At 41.7% G+C, this 21,526-nt stretch overlaps 1 protein-coding gene across 29 annotated transcripts in view; it reads right to left on the reverse strand.

Annotated features, from left to right (window-relative positions):
• The window catches only part of PLEKHA5 (pleckstrin homology domain containing A5), a 273,038-nt gene that overhangs the window by 79,557 nt on the left and 171,955 nt on the right, over positions 1-21,526 (reverse strand). For 26 of the 29 annotated variants that reach the window (XR_012155733.2, XM_073318870.1, XM_073318738.1 and 23 more), the window contains 3 exons: positions 14,366-14,438; positions 7,772-7,872; positions 6,045-6,160 (listed from right to left, as the gene is read on the reverse strand). Coding sequence is in view for 27 of the 29 variants with exons in the window: in XM_073318870.1 (XP_073174971.1) it covers positions 6,045-6,160; positions 7,772-7,872; positions 14,366-14,438 (290 nt within the window). In the remaining 2 variants the exon portion in view is untranslated. Of the gene's footprint in view, positions 1-2,499; positions 2,565-6,044; positions 6,205-6,543; positions 6,596-7,771; positions 7,873-14,361; positions 14,439-21,526 lie in introns of those variants that run through there. The other 3 variants (XM_073318923.2, XM_073318879.1, XR_012155748.1) reach the window with 3 other exon arrangements.

The following is a 21,526-nucleotide window of genomic DNA, read 5'->3' on the forward strand; positions in this document are numbered from 1 at the left end:
TCTGAGAAGTGAAGGGATACAATAACCCCTAGCCCTACATTCACCCATCTGTGAAGTATGAAAAAAGTTTGACTTTTACAAAAGAATGTATTTAACGTATCTCAGTCAGAAATAGCAATGTTCATGGTGTGCAGGAGCCCAGCTGTTAGAGGCAGAAAACATACAGGCTGAAAGGCACTTGAGAAACATGCAAACCAATACTCAAATGTGCATCTCTGTGGCTGCTTGCATCAACATGTCATCCATCAGGACAATGAACTGTTTCTTGCAGTGTTGGTGGATTCCCATGTTTGATCCATCTTATGTTTTCTGCTATCAGGTCAACATGGCATCTGGCAACATTAAGTCTTCTGATGATTTTTTCATTGGAATTTCAAAGGGTTTTTTTGGTAGAAGAATAAGCACATGCCATGCCATAAGCACTTCTCTTTCTTGGTCTACCAACATTCCAGTATTTTTGCCTAAGCAAGTACTTGTGAATTTTTTTTTTTTCTAAAAATGTGCTCTCTTACACAATTGAACCCAAACTAAACGACTTACCCAAAAGAGAAAATGGATGTCAGGTTCTGCCAAAGACCTCTCACAGATAATAATAGGTACAGCATTGATAATTACAGATACGAAAAATTGAATGTTAAAAGTTTCTAAGACCACCACTAAAAAATTTGAAAATGCCAAAATTAAGGTAGTTTTTGCAACTTAATTCAGTCCCTTTGCACTTATGCACTAAGTCTTTAATTACATGATCACACACAACCGCATGAGGTGCACAGGCTAAGGGGAACCCCATTTTACTGACAGAACAGCAAAGTATTTAGATTTGACAGATTCTTTCCGAGGTGAAAGGTGGCTGAGTGATGTGGACCTGCCAAATTAGCTATTATGAGTTCTACTCCCAGCTCATATAATTAGGTGGCCTTGTCAATAGTAAGGGTTGTGAAGGACCAAAAATTATTAACTCTAGTGGGTAGAAGCAGAGACTAACTCATGGTCTCCTGGTCCCCAAATCAGGGCATCTTCACCTAGGCTGAAGGGTATTTTGATGGGGGTGGGGTGTAAACTGTTGCCACTGCCAGATTCTCCTCCTTTTAGGTCTACATCAAATCCAGAAGACGATGCATGCACAGGGCTAACAGAATATTCAGGGGTTTTGACAGTAAGCCAGGAATAAGATGTACTGAGCAGAATAGAGGAAAATAGCAATTTTCAACTGCTTAGAACATGACAAAGTCTGAATGGATTTTTATGTTGTCAGGTACTTCCCTCACACCTGGACTATCCCCCTGCCAAATTTCAAGTTCCTGCTGCAAACCAAGAGGCAGCAGAGCTTTCAAAAAAGAGGAATAATGTTTACATTGGAAAATGTTGGGAACCTAGAATAAACCTAACCTTGTAAAAAGATTCCCTGTTTCTACCATCCTGCTTGATGCCAAGGTGGCTTTTGATGGCACAGCCTGGGATTACTTGTTTCCTATCTTTAGTAACTTTAGGTAAGACACTAAAATTCAGAAACAAATTTCACAACTGAACAGCACTGTTAACTTTTACATTGCTATAAATGCCTGTGTCTGAGTCATCTAGGGGTTGATTTTGCCACCTTTACGAACACTGAATAGTACCTTACTCCCTGATATTCAAGAAATAAGTGACTACTCAGTGTACATTAATATGGCAGACTCTAGCCCTTAAAGTGAAGACATACGTTAGATTTGTCAGTTCTTACTTTCTGAACTGGCTGTGGCACAGGCCACAGCAATCATGGGTAAATAGTGTACTGTACTAGGTGATCAGCACAAGAAAATGACATGAGTAGTACACTGATAACATCACTACAGCAGGCAAAAAAACACCTACATTGCTATGGTTTATCATTAAGATGGTGGTGATCTAATTTGGAAATAATCCGATGGTTTGTCAATTTCAAGCGGTTGTTTCAGGTCACATTTTATGAATGAAAAGTCTAAGTGGATTCCTGATAGATTAAAGTATTTGAGATCAGTAGGACCCTGAGGACCTGGTTAAAGTTTGTAAAGGTCTACCATTTAAAAAAATAAAGCCAGACTTACTCAGGTAAAAGCAATTACAATTAAGCCTATGGGGCAAAATAAATTCAACCATAATGAATATGCACCTTACAATATTATATACACTCAGTGCTTTTCCTATGGAAGTAACAAAAATGCTTACTTTATTTCAATTTTTAAAATATTTGGGATAGAGGGAAAGAAGCCATAATTGTCATTTCACTCAAACACACCAATCAAGTGTTTTTCCATTGCATATATAAAAATGATCCGGAAAACTCACCAAATTATTCACTGTACAACAGGTAAGAATGGCAATAAGGACCAGTTTGGGCTTTTGAGGAATTTATCAAAGATTCTCCTCTCTCATTAGCTCTCCATAGGATTTTTCACCAAAAGCTCAAACCCTCGACTTAAGCTATTAATCATTCAAGATCAATTATCCAAGAAAGAAATAAAGTAACTGTTTCCTCACCTCAAATTTTGTTTTATTTTAAGCAGGCTTTAAACGGGGGAGGTAAAAATCACTTTAGGGCAAATCTGGATAAAAAGGAATGCTTTCATCAGAAAAAGAATAACTATTCTCATATCCACAAAAGACAGAAAAATTGCAGGCTGGAATTTTTTAAAGCTGAAATGCACAATTTTACAGACTGTTAGGCCTAGGTACAAGCAAGTTCCAGGAATGCCATTGTTCGTGAAATAGCAAAACTTCTACATTTAAATAAATATATCATTTTATTGATAGGCAATTTAACTTCAGAAAACAAAAGGTATGGAAGTAAGGTGCTGAGCATCAGTTTGGATGAATACTAGCCTACCTATTGTACCTGAAGTAAAATTCAATAGGAAAATTATATTTAGGATACACAACTCCTAGCAAGAAGAAAAAAATTAAAATAAAGAGACAAAAGCACTTGCTGATTAGATGATTCAACCAAGAGCACTTTATCCCATATGTTAAGGGAATGCTAAAACATCAGGTTACTTAAGGATGAGGTCATAGATAATATTTAACAGATTTGCCTGGGGAGCCAATACTTATTTTACAGTGTGTACAAGATCATATCCTGCTAAACAGTTCATTTTTAAAGACTGATTTTATAGCCAAAAGATTGATTCACCAGAAACAGATGTCTGCTTTCCCCCCGCCCTCTGGTTATAGCTAAAGATACAAAAGCCTAAGAGACTTTGCTAGTCTTGAAAAGTATCTGTTCAATTAATTCTTTCAAGACTATTAGTGTGCCTTTCAAGGGGACCGATTTTAGTTTTGCATGCAACATGGACTGCAGTATCAACCCCTTAAAATATACTCACAAACCTAAGGCTAAATCCTACAACCCTGACACAACTAAGGGCGTATCTACATTTTGCTGCAGACTACAGGGGGTGTGAATTGTTGCGACCTAACTGCTCTGTATGGAAGCTGCTGTCATGAACTATTAAGGCACCTAGTTCACATTAACATTAGTTCTCTTTCAGTTTACACCTCCATAGTCCACACTGCAGTGTAGCACAGACATATCTTAAGATAACCAAGACCCCATATAAAATACGCAAACCCATTATCTGAGACAGAACACAGATTTCTGCAGCACTCACACATCCCTCCCTTCCTCAGTCTTCACCTCATCCCTCCATCCACTGCTACTATAACAAAGACTATTGCATGGAGAAAATAAAGAGCGCACAAAAGAGGGAAATCTTGCTGGTCAGAAGTTCTAGATCCTCTGTTCACTACCACCAATCCCTTCACCCACTAACATTTTAAAGACATTGTTTTCCAATATTCAGCTGCTAAAGTAGACAGAATTGGCCTGATAGGTTTGTCCATGATTTGCTGCCTCTCCTAAGCACAGGATCCACAGAAAGGCAGCCCCACTCTAAAGTATTTTAGGAATACGGTCCAGGTTTAGGTAAGCTGGACCTAAAACTTGTGACAAGACCCTTCTAGGTAGATTCTGGGGTGCTCTGATGTGCCCAAGTGAAAAGACTGTAAAAGTTGTAAAAGTTTGAAAACGAAGATTTCCACTGAATTAAATATGAAATGGAATGCTATAATCCCTGCAGTATTCCTGGTGTTATTTATTAAATTAAAATTAAAATTTATTTTACACTGTTCCTAGACATTGTCATGTTCAATTTGTTCTAGATTTTGGTATTAAAATATAATTAGACTGCAGAAGCTGTCACAGAAAAACTGGATAGCAGTCATGGGGACCACTTGACAGATGAGGCCTTTAGTACCGGTAAGAAAATGCGCACTTCTTTCCACCCCTTTGGGTAGGGGATGGTGGACTTAAAATATGGAGCGAGGAGACTTTAATTCCTTGTTCTGTACTCCAGCACTCTTGACAGAAAAAAGCTACCTCACACCCCAAAGATTAATACTACATTCAGAGAATATCTTACATTATTTTGATAAAGTGATCAGTGGAATCATTAAGTCAAATTATAACAATTTAAATCTTAAGAACTGACACCCCAATGATATTTTTCAGTACGCATAGAATACATTTTCATTGATCTTCAAAAGGTTTAACCTTTAAAATACTGCACATATTAAATTTCATTAATACAAACATGAAGTAGTGTAAAAAGGTCAAATTTCAGAGATAGATGATGTGATCATGAACGGGGCAGGACGTGGAGTATGAAACAACCACTCTCAGATGTAGCCTGTGTTACGAATACCTTTCAGAACCCCTGTAAGTGCTACACCAGAGGAGCAAGACTCCTGACTACTATATCCAGCTTTTCCCATGTGTAATTACAGGCAAGTCATTTAACTTCTGGGATTCAGTTTACCCAGATATACAATGGGTAGGTATTCCTACCATACTCTATCTCACAGAGGCACATTGGGAGGCTTAATAATCTGTAATAATCACTATATGAAAAGAGCTAGGCACACACAGATTAATGAAAAAATTACTCTATTTTAATACTCTGTCTTCAAGATGATGGGGAAAAAACACAAGCTAATAGTAACTAATGTTCTCTTCGAGGATATTAGCTGGGATTAAAGCTAAACGTTCTGAATTTTTTCTGTTTAACTTATATTTAATATTAAATCTAAGTATATTCTGATTTTTTGTTAGTCTGACTATCATCCCCCTAAGTCTCTGAACGTTGGACAGAAGTAAAAGGGTCAGTGAGAACACTTGTAATGGAGAAGCTCTCAAAATACTACAGGTTAGATGCATGTATCTACAAAACACTGTTAGCATTGAGCCTAAAGCAGCACTGGTCAGAGCATTCCTTATGGACTTTCAATTTTTATCAGCATACTGCCTGAAGCAAGGACACTAGAATCATGAAGCAGGAATGAGTTTATCACATACAGTGTGTAGTGTGCAAATGTCTTTCTTGAGCTTTACTAATAGTGCGGTGGGCTTGATTTTTCACCTTTTTGCCCTTTTTTCTTTGTTGTGTCCATGTTCATAGGAATTTTTTTTCCTTTTGAAATGTACCACCATTACTGCCATTGGTTCAGATCAAATGGTAGTAGCAACAATGGGCGCACAAACGTAAACGAAGTGCTGGCTGCCATTAGTATTTTAACTACCATGTCATTCTGAGGAAGGTTAGAGGCTTTAAACTCTCAAGAAGCATGGGTATGTCTACACTGCAATTAAAAACCTGTGGCTGGCGCATGCCAGCTGACTCGGGCTAGCAGGGATCGGGCTAAGGCTCTGTTTAATTGTGGTGTAGATGTTCAGGCTTGGGGCGAAGCCTGGGATCTAGGATCCTGTGAGGTGGGAAGGTCCCAGAGCTTGGGCTGCAGTGCAAGTCCAAATGTCTACACCACAACTAAATAGCCCCTTAGCCTGAGTCAGCTAGCATGGGCCAGTCACAGGTATCTAATTGCAGTGCAGACATACCCCACAAGTGCTCTCATCATTGCTATCACTGGTGGGGCTGAACCACAGCTGAATTACCTTACATTTTAAGTGAACGAACTCAAACCCACTATTGGAAATTAACTCCTTGTTCTACTGGTTTGCCAATCTGCATTACCTTTTCACAGGTTCTGTCTGTACAAGTGCTGCATCTATCATGGCTTTCATCCATAACTCCATTTCCTTCCCTGTATCTGTGCAGAAATAATAGGTCCTCATGTTTGGATGAGCTGCCTGATTGGAAATGACAAGGTCATTGTAATAAAAAGACAAGATTTCTGTAAAAGAAAAAAAGGTAAATGTTATTGTTTTCTTACTCCATTGTTGTTAGGTTTATGAAAAAACTCTACAAATAATTTATAGAAAACATTTCGTACAAGAACAATATAATTCACTGTTGTTCTTTTCTTTCAGTGAAATTAGATTAATAAAAGAATTATCTTGAAAGTTGTAATTGTTGCTTCTCTGTGCATGTACCCTGCTGAAATGATTCCTATCTTTCTGCTATCAAAAATCTTATACTGATGTTCATAAAACATTAACTTAATATAAATAATATATTAAGTTATACATTTTCTGCACTCTGAAAAATTCAGTAAGTCTTAATTTGTACTCACCATTGTAACTTTCAGTGATGTACAGCTCAACAGTCATTAAGGACAGCCAAAAAGGAACTCAAAGCCAAGAAATGAAATTCCATGTTAGGAGAGAATATGTAAGGGATGACTTTACTCATGATTAAAGAATATACCAACTAAAATAAACATATAAACACAAAATAGTTTGTCTAATACTGAAATTTAAGTGCTAAACTCAATTTTTTTCTTTCATCCATTCACATCATAGTAAATGCCTCAAGTGTTTTTTCCCAAAATTCAAGAGACAGAGCACGGTGTGCATATATTAGTAATCCCAGTTTCATAAACAACTATGTGTACAATAGAGGAAAATACATTTTAGGGCTTATATATGCGGCCCTGCATTTCGGCCTAAGGGGGTTAAAACTGCACCACACACTAGTGGGCTGAGATGTATGAATGCTGTGTGAATGCTGCGGATGGGAAGTAAAAGGTACTTAAGGCCATGTCTACACAACCAGTTATGTCAGCAAAACTTATGTCACTCAGGGCTGTGAAAACCACCCCACCCCTGAGCAACGTAAGTTTCGCCGGCGTTTAGTGGTATTCTGCACAGTGCTATGTTGGCGGGAGAGCTTCTCCCACCAACATAATTACTGCCGCTTGTTGGGGATGGTTTAATTAGGTCAATGGGAGAGCTCTCTCCTGTCAACAAAAAGAGTGGCTACGTGAGAGATCTTATAGTAGTGCAGCTGCATCGGTGCCACTGTAAAGTCTCTAGCGTAGACATAGCCTTAGTTGGCATTAACTTAATCCTCTTTGACCAGGACTAAGTTAACGTCAACAAGGTACCCTTTAGTTCATGCCCACAGTGTCCACACAGGGGAATTACAGTGCAGCACGTTAGTGTGTGCTGTGATTCACACTCCTGTTGTTGAAACTGCAGGGCCATGTAGACATAGCCTAGCTCCATATGGAGACTGCAATTCCAAGCCACCAAGATGTGCTTATTAAGAGTTGTGAATTAAAAATAAAGGAATTCCAAAATGATGAAATATGCCTGGTTAGCGCCTTCATCAAGTTTAGCAATTATCTGTCTATATCCACAATGAATTCATTTGATTAGATTCCACTGTTTGGATCATCTGCGTATAGTTTTATGCAAAATCAAACTCAGAGGCTGTTTCTGTCTATCCTATCTTGCATAAACACACAGTGAAAAGAGTTCTGCACTCTATGTGTTTCAACTGAAAATGAATGCCCTCACCTTAAAAGCATATTTGCGATTAATATGATCCTCAGAAGAAAGCATCAATATCTGAAAACTAGGTAGAAGTATGCTCCCCAATATTCCCTCTTCTTTTTCATCTAAAATATAATATTTGATTAGAACAACAGTTTTATACACAGAATACATACATTTAGACTCCTTTTCCCCATGTCAAATGGATATGTTTTTCATTCATTGAAAATCAGAGAATTCAACTGTATTCAGTGTTTCACGATGGATTTCAGTAGATGGCCAGTGTCCAGATTGAACACCAGGAGTACTTTACTTTAACATTAGATTGATTAACACAGAGGTGGGCAAACTACAGCCCGCAGGCCACATCCGACCCATGGGACCCTCCTGCCCAGCCCCTGAGCTCCTGGCCCAGGAGGCTAGCCCCTGGCCCCTCCCCTGCTGTTCCCCCTCCCCCGCAGCCTCAGCACGCCACGCCGCCGGCGCAATGCTCTGGGCAGCTGGGCAGCGCAGTTGCAGAGCCACGGCCTGACCCGGTGTTCTGGATGGCGCGGCTGTAGCACCACCAGCCACCGCTGCTCCAGGCAGCACGGTAAGGGGGCAGGGAGCGGGGGGGTGGATAGACGGCAGGGGAGTTGGGGGGGGTTGTCAGGGGGCGGGGGTGTGGATAGGGGTCAGGGCCATCAGAGGGCATGGAACAGGGGGGTTGGATGGGGCAGTGGTCCCAGGGGGCAAGTCAGGAATGAGAGGGGGGGTTGGATGGGACGGCAGTCAGGGGTCGGGGCTCCGGGGGTGGTCAGGGGACAGAGAACAGGGGGTGGTGAATGGGGTAGGAGTCCCGGGGGAGCCATCAGTGGGCATGAAACAGGGTGTGTGTGTGTGTGGGGGGGGAGATAGGAGGCAGGGGCTGGGCCACGCCTGGCTGTTTGGGGCGGAGACAGCCTCCCCTAACTGGCCCTCCATACAACTTTGGAAACCCGATGTGGCCCTCAGGCCAAAAAGTTTGCTCGCCCCTGGTTTAACGTATAAGCTTTTCATGGCACAAGACAGTGGTAGGGAAGTTATTGAAGGGAGGGAAAGAGAAAGAATGTGGACATGGAACCAAACAGCTGGATTGGGCATTGGGGCCAGCCAGGGAACTGGGTTAGGTAGGGGTCTGGGAGTGGGTGCTATTGAGGGGTTGGCAGGCAATCCCACTGTCAAGTCTTCCACCTCCTCGTTGTGCCCCAAATTCATGTCCTTACTCAGCCTCTCTGGGATGTAATGCCACAGGAGTGAGTGCCCCAGCAGGCTTGCTAAAGTTAGATAGTCAGACCAACGCTCCTGTCTGGATAGCCACAGGAGGTTCATTTTAAAACGTTTCCTGTGAAAACCATAAATATTTTACTAATCAAATACTATGGGAAATTCAGTTGTCCTCTGAAGATCTGTATTAAACTCAGATACTAAATTCAATCACTGAAGTGGAAAATAGGATTTTTAATCGTGCTTTAACTGACTCTCTCAACATAAGCTTAACTAAGGAGTTACTAATAACACCCCCACAGTAGAGACACATTGTGACTACTGGAGAAACAAGAATCTGCAACTCAGAAATTACTGGGTGAATGTTGTATTTCACTGACAGTGCATGTCTAGCCTTAATATACCTTAAGATACGCTTCCACAGATGACACCATTTGTTCATAAAGTGTATTGGATGACAGCTACGAAGCACAATGATAGCATTTTTCCAAACTGAGCATGCAGCCTACAAAGCAAACTATAATAGAAGAGCTATGCCATTCATGTCCAAATATAAATCTTTTCACAATGGGCAAGTTAACTTCTTCACATTACTACTTTGGGGATAAAGATTTAAATATAATGAGAACATTTGGAATCTCCTTCCTTGGAAGTTTTTAAGGTCAGGCTTGACATCCCTGGCTGCGATGATTTAATTGGGGATTGGTCCTGCTTTGAGCAGGGGGTTGGACTAGATGACCTCCTGAGGTCCCTTCCAACCCTGATATTCTATGATTCTATGATTTCACTATAACAACCACCCACAGAACAAACGTGAATGCCTAAATATTGCATTAAAAGGTGCAGAACAAGGAAGGGAACATTTTTTTTAAAGTTATCTTCTATTTTTCTTTTTATAACTTCACAGTTATAACTGCATAGGTTTATGCATGTGAGTAATCCCATATATGGCAGATGACTTTTGTTTGGGGAGGCTTATGCGAGCAGCGGAAGATCCATAAAAGTGACGGGAGCGTGGCCCCAACCCACCCTCCATTCATGCACCCCTTTGCTGAGTTGCTCTGGCATTGGCATGCACAGCAGGAGGAGTACCCCCATAGCTGGGCCAGCCAGTGAGAGGTTGTGCATGCTGATGCTGGAGCAACTCAGCTAAGGGACGCTAGAAGGAGCGTGTGTTTGTCATTTTTAAAAGTGTTGTTTTTTTCATGCCTTAAGGGCAAGCGAGGGCAGGGCGCCTTGGGGCAAAGAGGCAGAGCAAGGGTGGGATGCCTCAGGGAGTAGAGTCAGAGTGAGGGCGTGGTCAGTCCAGGTGCAAGTGGTTTCCCCACTTCTAGGGAGCTTCTGAGGGTGGCGCTCCAAGGGTACTTGGCCAGTGTGCCTCCAAAGGGAGGTGATCTGTGCCACAGCTGGCATTTCTTGCCCCCTGTATGGCCAGCTATTTTTGGGGAGGCTAAACCTCCCCAAGCCTCTTATACATGCCGCCTATGAGTAATCTCAGTGATGTCAATGAGACTTACTCGTGTGCACGGATCTTTTGCAGATCAAGGTCTAAAGTGTAAAATGTTTCCCAATCAGAATAATTGTCTTTTGCATCCACTTTGCACATGTGTAAATGACTGAAAAAGGTGTGGAAGTTGTACACCTGAAGAAGAGCTCTGTGTAGTCCAAAAGCTTGTCTCTTTCAGCAAAAGAAGTTGCTCCAATGCTCCTCATCTTTGAAAAAGTGTAAGGCAAAAGACAGGGACAAAAGAACTACTTGCATCCCACTGTTTATTCAGTACAACTTGCTAATACATTAGAGAGCAGAAAGATTTCAAAATAGTTTTTAAAAATGTTGGCCTCTGAGCCAATTTGCACATCCTTTCCAATTATGGACTGAAGTCAGGCATATTCAATTACAAGATTGAATGTTTTAAATCTCACATGACAACGGTTTATGCTCTTTAATATATTTACACTCCTTCTCTAGCACTTTAATTGGACTGAAGACCTACAATACAGTCACTACAAATCACACATGTTGCCATATCCTGAACTATTTAAAGTTTCTACAGAATTTTAGATTTATACTACAAAAACACTGAGTAGTGCAAATCTGACATTTGAGCTGTATGTCATGGGAGCCAGTCCCTAGCTGTCCCATAGCGAGGAGGAGATGGAGACCAAGCCGCAGAAGGCTCTATGAGGTTTTGGGGCTGGCTCCCACTCGTTGCCCCGACAGTGCACAGAGTCCAGGCGCCCTGGCACACACAGCCCCAGAGAGGGCAGGGGAGGTCTGGGAGCAAGGGCCAGACAGCAGAGCAAGTATTAAGCAGCTTTCCTGCAGGAACACAGAGTGACAGAGCTCCTGACTCAGCATGGCCAGGGGAGTGATGTGACCCACAACATCCTAGCAGCTGGGAGCTGCTTCTCGCACATCAGCTTTGCTCCCTGTTCTGGGGAAAAACTCCGCACAGCAGCAAGGAGGAACCAGAGCAGGAACGGGGAGCAGGCTCAGCCAGGCAGTAATGAACTTCTGGCCGCCATGCTTGCTGCCCAAAGCGCTACTCCTCTGCTGTCAGGAACTCTGGGAAACATATGGAGGACTTCTGGGACCTGAGTCAAGCTGGGGCCATGTGCACATAAGAAACAATAAGGCTCAGACCCTTCAGGGTCCTGGGACTCTGGTTTTTGAGGCCTAGGTTAGCCCAAATGGTGTGTGGATGCAAAGGGGGTTAGGCTTGAGCTCAGGCTCAAGCCCAGGCTTGAACTGCAGTGTAGACATATACACAGTGTCTTGGAGCTAGCCTCCCAGTTGGGGTGGACAGACTTGGGCTAGTGGGGCTGGCGTTAGCGCTCTAAAAACAGCTGTGTAGACAGTTCTTTGAAGTTCTGGTTTGGGCTGGAGCTTGGACTCTGAAACCTACAGAGGTGGTGAGGCTACAGAGTCCGAGCTGCAGTCTGAACTGCAGCTTTAAAGAGCTGTCTACACAGCTGTTTCTAGAGCACTAGCACAAGCCCTTCTACCCCAAGTCTGTCAATCCAGGCTGGAAGGCTCAATCCCGCGTGCTCCAAAGTGCTATGCAGACAAACCCTTACGAGGTACTATGTATCATTTTTCCTCCCTAGTCCAGAATATGAAAAAAAAACTCTAGAAAAGGCAACGTGGTATTTTCTCCTCCACATAAACTAGTGAGTTCTGAAAACACTTAGATTAAACTAACTTGTTTACCCATAAGTAAATCTCATTCAGTAGCACTCATATAAAAGCACTACCCATTTTTGTTACATTGAATAGTTGTGTATTTGAGGAACTGGATTTCTTTGTTACATGCATACTGCTATGCTTATAGTTTCCAAATTTTTAAAAATCTGCTTCCCATCATCTGAGCTTTTATCTATGTTACTCTACCCACTACATCCATCTTCATTTGTATAAATAGGAGAGAATCTTCTTATGCTGGTCTCTAAGATTTTTTGTTGTTGCAAGCAATATCTTTTCTATGTGAAAGCAGGCAGTCTTATCCCCCAGTGAAAACAAACATAATACTCTAAGCATTTAAAAATTACAATGAAATCAGTTTTCTTTCTACCCTTAAATCAGGACTTGGCACTGGATTTTAACATGGTAAAATTTTTGACTAAACCTTATCAACCTATCTGGTGTTACAGTCAGATATACAACCAGAAATACTGTTTGCAATTTAAGAGCAAATGCACATTTTCCCCTTTTCATCTAAGTTCCTGAATGAGATAGCACTAACCTAGTATAAACAACTTCCAAAGAATAGGGTTTAGAATTTGTCTGCTTGTTTTGTTTTAATAATTTCTAGTAACTGTAAACCATTGTTGAAACACTTTTTGATTTAAATACGTCTCAGTAATGAAATGACAGCTAAAATAGCTATCTGAAACTTCAGCTTCTTACTTTATACAGATTAGACTACTCTGCTTTTATTTCTGTCTCTCTTAACACCTTAATCAAACACAGAACAAATGGGAAATTGGAAACAGACCTCTGAATACTTAGTTTTATTTATGTTTAATAGCTGAATGGACAGCTCCATAGGCTTCAGAGCCCAAGCTACAACTTTAAAGCACCATCTACACAGCTATTCTTAAGAGTGAGCCCAGCTAGCCAAAGTCTATTGATCAGGGCTGGGAGGCTTGCTGCTGCAGGTTGTGTAGGTATACCCTTAGACTTTTAAGTTAAAAAACAAAAACAAAAAAACAAAAACACCTCTCAGTTGCATTGGGGGGGGGGGGAACATAAATCTGAGATTCAACCTACCCAGAATATTAAACAAATGAAACTTCCATGGGCTGTGCAGACATACCCTTAAAGGACTTCCTAAAAGTAGGCAAACGTTACAAGGAAAACCACAGAATAGGCACTGGCCATTTAACTACATAAAATAACTAAAGCTCAACCAATGTCTCCATGTCTAAATTACAGTCCTACTGAGTAGACTAATTCTGACCCAGCAGTGGTTTATCTAACAACATGTAATCTTTCAAGTGCTGAGTGCAAGCATGACGACTGCATTCCAATAATTCAGAATTTGAACTAACAAGAATTACAAAGAAAGCTTTTCTGCTTTGAGACTTAGTTTACCTTGATTAACGTAAAAATGTGCTGCACATTTTTCAAATAAGTATAATCATTTTCACTTCTGGGTATTTATACCCAGAGCTGTGCCAGAAAAGCCCCCTTTCATCTGGACCAGGCAAGCTTGTGGCAGATGTCCAGTGCAGGTACTCCACAGGGAATGGATACATTGATCTCTCAAAATGGATTGGTAAAGAATTTTTAAAAGAGCAGAGAAAGGGGATTTGGGGTTCCTACAACTGGTATGGTGGGGAGCCAGCCTCCTTCTTTATAGCCTTCCCACACACAACCCTCATATGAGGGGGGTGGCTGGGTCCCAACAGTGGATTGGCTGGGACCAGCATGGATAAGGGGACAGTCCCCAAGTATGTGCCAAGGGTTATGGAATTGCACTGTACTAGTCTATCTGCCACATACTCCCAGATATTTAAGAATAAAGCTACAGCTTAATTAAACCACATCCAGTGCCTCCTGTACTCCTTCTGGCAAAGCCAGATAAACACACAATGTCAGCAGTTGGTTTTGACCTGGGAAGTGCAGCTAGTTCTACTAGTGTGCTGATTTTACACGTCAAGTTAACCAACAGCTCTTTGTACCCTTTCACCAATTAGAAGACAGGATTAGCTTTATTTTAAAGGTTCAATTGTAGTTGGAGGCAGGCGGCAGAAGGGGGGAGGAAGAGAACAGTTTATGTCAACAACTCTTAAACTTTTTTTTTTAAAAGATGCAAAGATTTTCCTGTTTCTAAAGTAAAACAAAAACAAACCTTTCTGGAGAAAACTCACCTCTGTAATAGAAGAGACACAGATCAGAAAGCACAAACCATCGTTTCTTCCACAGCTTCATACCAGTACTATCCTACATTAAATCAAAGTGTTCAAGTAAGCATTTGTCAGACGATCAACAATTAATGCCTCATACTGAAAACAGATCCCCTGGTTTGCAATGATTTTATGTCATCTATTGATTTTCTTGTTTAAGAGCATGTTTTATGCACATTTGATTTCTTAACACAGTCCTGACTTTAAATACCAAGCTGATTACCTAGAAAGCGTACAGATGATCTAATTTAAGATTAAATGAAATACAAGCCTATTATTTTAGGAACCTAGAGACTACAATTTACAGTAAATGGGAAGAAGGAAATAAACATGTATGCTTTTTTAGAGGAACTATGTGAGCCAATATTTTAAAAGCTATCCTTATCTTTTCTTGTCTTTCATATCAAGTGTGTGCCAAACTCCCCGCTCCACCAGTATTCATAAACCTAAAGCAAATTTCTCTACAACATAAAAAAATTTATTCCTAAACCAATTTCATTTGCTTTTATGTATCTAACCAATTTGCAATACATTTCTCAGAATGAAGGACTGCCACGACTACTGCAGTGTAAGTAAGATGAAGCTTTGCGGTGTGCACATCCTGGTAAAATAAGATTTAATAAATATGTTAATGTACTCCAAAAAGAAAGGTATTTGTGAATTTTAAAAGTATTCTCATAGTGAATGGGATTTAAAGTGATATTCAAGGATGGCACTATAGTAAAACCCTAAGCTTTATATACACTCAAAGAAGAAGAGAGTATGCTATAAAAAATTTAAAAAAAAAGAGTCATCAAATTTTTTGGCTGCTCTTTTCAAGCTTTGCTCCCTAGGTAAAAAACAAATATTACCCAGAGTGTAAAACCTACTTTTTCTGAATAATTTTATCTATACTTAGCAAACCCTCTGCCACTGAAAGTTTTCATAATTAGAATATTTGGCACTATGAAAACTTGCATCAGAGGATCTCAAAATGCTTTACAAAACATTAATGAATCAAGTCTCAACACTGTCTGTGGTATTCCTATTTCACAGATGGGGAAACAAGACTTGGTCAAATGACCTGCCCTACCAAGATCATACACTACATCAGCAGTGGAGCTGGGACTATAACACAGGGATCCTGACTCCCAGGACTGTGGTTTAGCCACGAGACCATTAACTTTAAAGACTTGAAATGCTTGTAAAAGCTTTTTTTTTTTTTAATCTAAAGCATTCTTTTAACCCATGACAGACCATTTAAGAGGTTATTTAATTGAGCCATCCAACACAAGACATTCTCTTACTCAAGGACCTCAACTGATATCTACAGGGATCAAGAAGATTCCCCAAATCATGCCCATAACTGCACTACTACTCAAACATTATGGATTTTCTTTTTTGCTTTCCTTTGAATCATCAGGCCAAGATGCAGAAGAGTGGAGTTGATGATTAGGGTATGGCAAATCCTCCAGTAAAGTGAATACATTTGTATATGGTGTATTTGCACGCTATTTGTTTTCTTTTAGTTGAGTGTCATTACACAGCAATTGGACAGTGTTTTCCATCAATGAGAAAATTAAGAATTGGTTCTAGACTCAGATTTGGTAGAAAGAATATAGAATGATTTGAGAATGATGTTGTGTGTAATGAGCTTACACATCCTGAGACTCAAATTACTGTTCTGTATAATTAAATACAGTAGGAATGCTATTACTAGATAACTTGTCAGAGAATGAAAGCTGTATGTACTTTAACTGTAGCTCTCTGAAGGTTGCATCATACCCAGATAACACTCTTAGATCAGCTGACTTGTATCACCATCATTGCAAATACTTACACAGCACAGTAATTTATAGCATCCCCTTCCTATCTGAAGTCACCATTCAAACGTTAAGAGAATAAATGAGTCTTTAAGCCCACTCCAACTGAGTTTACCTTAAAATCTATCTGCTGTAGGCTTTTCATTAGTGAAACAAGACAGGAATTACATTCTAAAAGGGACTTGAACATTAGTATATAGCAATGAGGAGAATACAACTTTTACAAAAATAGCATAGCTCCGTACCTTAATTTACTACTTCTCCCATAGTAAGTCTTTTCTACACAATAGATCTCAGTTCTTGAATATTTCAGCATTACCATGATATACTAACCTGGCAAGACATTATATATCCCTTAAGAAATGAGTAATATGTAAAAGGAACTTCCCCCTCCTCCTGAGCCTTCCAATAAAGAAAGTATCAAATTGTTTTAGCAACGGAAGTATATCTTCCTATAAAACAAATTGCAAAGACACAGCTCAGGATAAAAAGGAGAAATTACTCACCAGAACAATAACTTGAGTTATTCAAAAACTTTTACCTCTGTGGATGCTTCACTGTAAGATGTATGCATGTTTGTGTACTCTCAACTGGAGATTGTAAAAGGCCACAATCTCAGAGGTGTGCCTTGTGCTCCCACATAAGGTCATGTAAGGAGATGTGGACCCACCACCAATCCAATTCCTTCTTAACCACGAAGCCTGGGAAGACTCCACAGCATAAGAAAAGATGGACAGGAGGTGGGGCATCCATAGAGAACAAAAGATCTCAAAGAACTCAAGTTACTGTACAGGTAAGTAACTGGCTCTTCTAGTATATGTCTCTAAGGATGCTTCACTGTAGCAGATCCCCAATCAGTCTCTCGTCACTGATGTAGGTGCTGAGGAGGCAAATCAAAGACAGTTCAGAGGACTGCATCACTGAAGGTAATATCAGCTCTAGATGCAGGTATGATGGCGTAATGTTTGGCAAACGTGAACTGAGGACCAGGTTGCAGCCCTGAAGATTTCCAATATGGAGACATCCTTAAGGAGGACTACAGAAGTAGACTGAGCCCTAGTGGAGTCAGCTGTCACTCCGTGAGGGGGATGTACCTCAGCAGCTTAACAGAAGGTCAAGATACAACCCAAAACCACTTCAGTAGTTGAGTGGAAACTAGCTGTCCCTTCATCCTTTTGGCAAAGTATACAGAGTCTGGGAGAAGCCCTGAAGTCTTAGTTCTGCCAAGGTAGAAAGACAAGGCACTTCTGACATCTAATGTGCGGAGACTAACTTTCTCCCTCGGGGTATGGAACTTAGGATATAATAAATGGATCTCTTGGTTGATATGAGATTCCAACGATACTTCAGGGATGAAACAAAGATGGAGGCATAGCATGACCCTGTCATAGTAGGAAGTAGCATACTATGGTTCTGACATGAGTGCCCCAAGTTCTCCCAGCCATCACCTCAGCCAGAAGGATATCAAAAATGAAGCCTCGAGAGAGATGTGAGAAGGACCAGGCAGCCTTCGGTTCAAATGGGGAGTTGCTCACGACGTTGAGGACCAGATTAATGTTCCATGGAGAAGTGTGGTTTCGGACAAGAGGGAATAACTTGAATAAATCCTTAGGGAATGATTTGTGGTTTGAGAGGCAAAGAGTAAAACCCCTTCTATAGGTAAGTGGAAGGCCTTAACGGTGGCCAGGAGCACTAACTCAGCTCACTGAAAGACCTCATGTCTAAGTCCAGTAGGTCATTTGGATCCCTAGAGTGGAGCTTCTGAGGATTGCAGAGTGGTGAAAACACCAAGAATGGAAGCATTTCTATTTTGGCAGTAAGTCTTACAAGTAGCAGGTTTCCTGATAGACAGAAGGACTGACTGAACATTGGCTGAGCAGTGAATTCTGTGCCCGAGAACCATCTAGGAGCCAAGTTGTCAGTTCCAGAGACGAGAGGTTGGGATAGGTCAGGACACCTGAGGTTTATGACAGATCTTCCCTGAGGGTAAGGCGGAAAGGCACTGCCAGAAAACAACGTGCCACACTTGCCTCAGCCACAATGGTGCTACCATGATAGCCCTCGCCCACTCTTATCTCAGTCTGAGCAAAGTCTTGATGATTAGAGGAACAGGCAGGTAAGCATAGAGCAGGAAGTGGGGCCAAGATTCTAGTGAGGAATCTCCTGAGGAACTGTGGCAATATGCTCTTCTGGAGCAGAAGAGATGACATTTTACATTGCTTGAAGTTGTGAAGAAGTCTACCTTGAGGAGGCCTCAGATCTGGCAGGTGCTGTGGAAAATGGAGCCATTGAGCTTCCCGTGCATGGTCCTGATGGACGGTCCTTGCTCAGGAAGTCTGCAACTGTGTTCTGAAGACCTGGCTGGTAAATCATGGAGATTTCTGTGTGATGTAAAAAGCATCAGTCCCACAGCCTTAGCAATTCTGTGCTTAAGGACTGGGATCTTGCTCCCACTTATCAGTTTTTGTATTGTACAGCTACAAATTACCCTGTTGTCTCACATTACCCTTAGAGTGTGCCCCTCGGTATCACAGAGGAAGTGCTAACACACAGACAACCCTTAGTTTCAGGATGTTAATGTGAAGCACTCTCTCTTGTGAGTACCATCTGTCTTGTGCTGTCCACCTCACAGATATGCCACCCCCCCAACCCAGGAAAGAAGCGTCCATAATGAGCTGTTTCTAAAGTGGTGGATGTGAAAATGGAGTTCCCATAAAGACCTTTAGTGGGTCTTTCCACCACTTGAAAGAGTCTACTACTTACATAGGCATGGTGATTTGTTTGGAAAGACTGCCTGTTTAGGGTGTACGTAGTCCTTAGCCATGCCTGAAGACACCTGAAGTGCATGTATGCAGTGTAACAAACAAGGAGACCAAAACGTAGCCCAGCTGTTGCAGGCAGGTTCTTGCAGTTATTGGGGACCGTGCCGTAAAGATCAGTCCGGACATAGTGAAGAATCTGTCATTGGGCAGGTAAGCCCAAGCCGCTAGGGCAGGGGTGAGCAAACTTTTTGTCCTGAGGGCCACATCAGGGTGCAAAACTGTATGGAGGGCTGGATGGAGAAGGCTGTGCCTCCCTAACGGCCTGGCCCCGACCCCTATCCGACCCCTCCCATTTCCTGCCCGCTGACTGCCCCCCCTCAGAACCTCCACCCATCCAACCCCCCCGCTCCTTGTTCCCTGACTGCCCCCTCCTGAGACCTCCGCCCCTAACTGCCCCCCCGGGATCCCACCCCCTATCCAACCCACCCTGCGCCCAGTCCCCTGACCCACCCCAGAACCATTTGAGTTTGGCATGGACCTGATTAAGTCTATTGCTGAAATGGTGTTAGACATTTTTACATTGACACAGAGGCCCAGAGACTGATATTGGGTTAGGGTCTTGGTGGTTGCTAATTGAGCCTCTTGGGAGGAGTGGCCTCTGCAGAGCCAGTTGTCCAAATATGGGAAGGCTGTAACCTATTTATCATTGTGGGCTGCATATGTGGCCCACAATGTGTTACAAGGGCCATACCTTGAGAACCATAGAGCCCCCCCAACCCCTCCACAGTCCCCCTCCACAAAATGGGGCCAGGAGCAGCACCCTGTCCGCAGGGCCAGACCGTGCCATGTGGGACTGGGCAGCTAAAACCTGGTGGTGCTGCAGCACCCATACACCCCTAGCTCCCAATGCCCCCCACTGCCCAGAGTGCCTCCCTGGCCCACAAACCTGCCCAGAGACCCACTCTCCCATACCCTGCAGCACTCACCAGCTCCCTGCTGCCAGCAGCGCTCCAGCAGACTGCCAGATGCTGTCTCCCCTTCAGCCAGCCCCGCCCCCTCACAGACCAGAACAGCAAATTTTTTTTTTTTTTTTTTTAAGCACACAGCTGGGCCTCTCTCTTTACAGGACCTGCCTTTAAACTCATGTGTACTGTATACCACAACGGGACATGAGTTTTTCTGAGACACTCAAAATAGCCTGCCTGTAACTATGGAAGACAGACCTATGGCAGGTCTGGCTGGGCTTGAACCCAGGGGTTTTAGGCATAAAACGGAGAAGTGCCATACACCACAATGGGGAAGGCAAGAAGTTGGGGGTGGGGAGCTTAGGAACCCTCTGAGTACAAGTTGTGCTACAACTAAGAAAATAATAACTAGGAAAAAGGAAAACTAACTACATAAACAAAAACAGCAAGGGAAGAAAGAAAAGGCAGGAAGTAGATGAAAGAAGCAGATACTGCAATTGTTCCATCTCAACCCACAGGTGACTGAGAAGGAACTAGAGTGGCAGCGAGTCCGCACCTCCTTATATGCCCTTGCCCAAGAGCACAAGGCATTGCTCTCACAGGTGCAGCCCTATAGATGCTGCTTTTTGCAACTTCCAGTCAAGAGCGCACAAATGTGCGCACATCCTATAGTGGACAAATATTCAAAGGAGTGAGTATTATAGACAGGAACGTGAGGGAAGTAAATTCAATTTCTGAAATGAGAGATTACAGCATAGACAGACTACATCTGGATGCACTATTCTTTGAATCACCTTGTTACGTTTTTACCTCTCATGGTAGTGAAATTCATCAAACACATAATGCATGATTTTCCTTTATTAATGGAGTTATCCAGGGCTCATTTTGACAATAGTCTCACTATATATTTGTTTCTCAGTTGATCCTAATGTACCCTAGAATAAAAATTCATCCCAGAATTTAATGCAAATTTTACTAATTTTCCCACCAATTATTTGATTAAATGTCGCTATCTGACTAGCTATATTCAGGATGTTTTAACTTCTCTTTTTGATACTACCTCAATGTGTGTTCCATTGGACATAAATAAGCTCTAGGAGACAGGACTGAGCCTGTGTGTACAGAAGGAATTAAGCAGAGGAGAGTGGAAGTGGTTAAACCCTTCGTACTTTGAGGCCCCATTGGAAGATATTTAATTATTTGATTCACACTGAATTATTTCACCACCTATCAGATCTCCTCCGAAGCAGAGTACCCAAATGCTGACAACCATTCACATGACTCTAGATTCTTTGGTACTGCCTTCTATATCAACACAAGACAATATTCATGAAAAGCCAGCTATAAGAACTCAAGATTCAGTAAGTAACTGAAGAAGCAGCTAGTAAATTAAAAATAGGACTGACAAATCTTGGCAAGAAAAACAACTACAAATTGATATATCAATGAAATTTTGAAGCCATAGTTAACTGGATTTATGTATAAATATACGCATACTAAAACATTAAAAAAGTTCATATCAGATGTTGAACATGCAATGGCAGTAATTGTGCACAACAATTTGTGGCAAGGCACCTCTTCTCTCTCCCCAGACTT

The sequence above is a fragment of the Lepidochelys kempii genome, chromosome 1, assembly GCF_965140285.1.
Source record: "Lepidochelys kempii isolate rLepKem1 chromosome 1, rLepKem1.hap1, whole genome shotgun sequence".
NCBI lineage: Eukaryota > Metazoa > Chordata > Testudines > Cheloniidae > Lepidochelys > Lepidochelys kempii.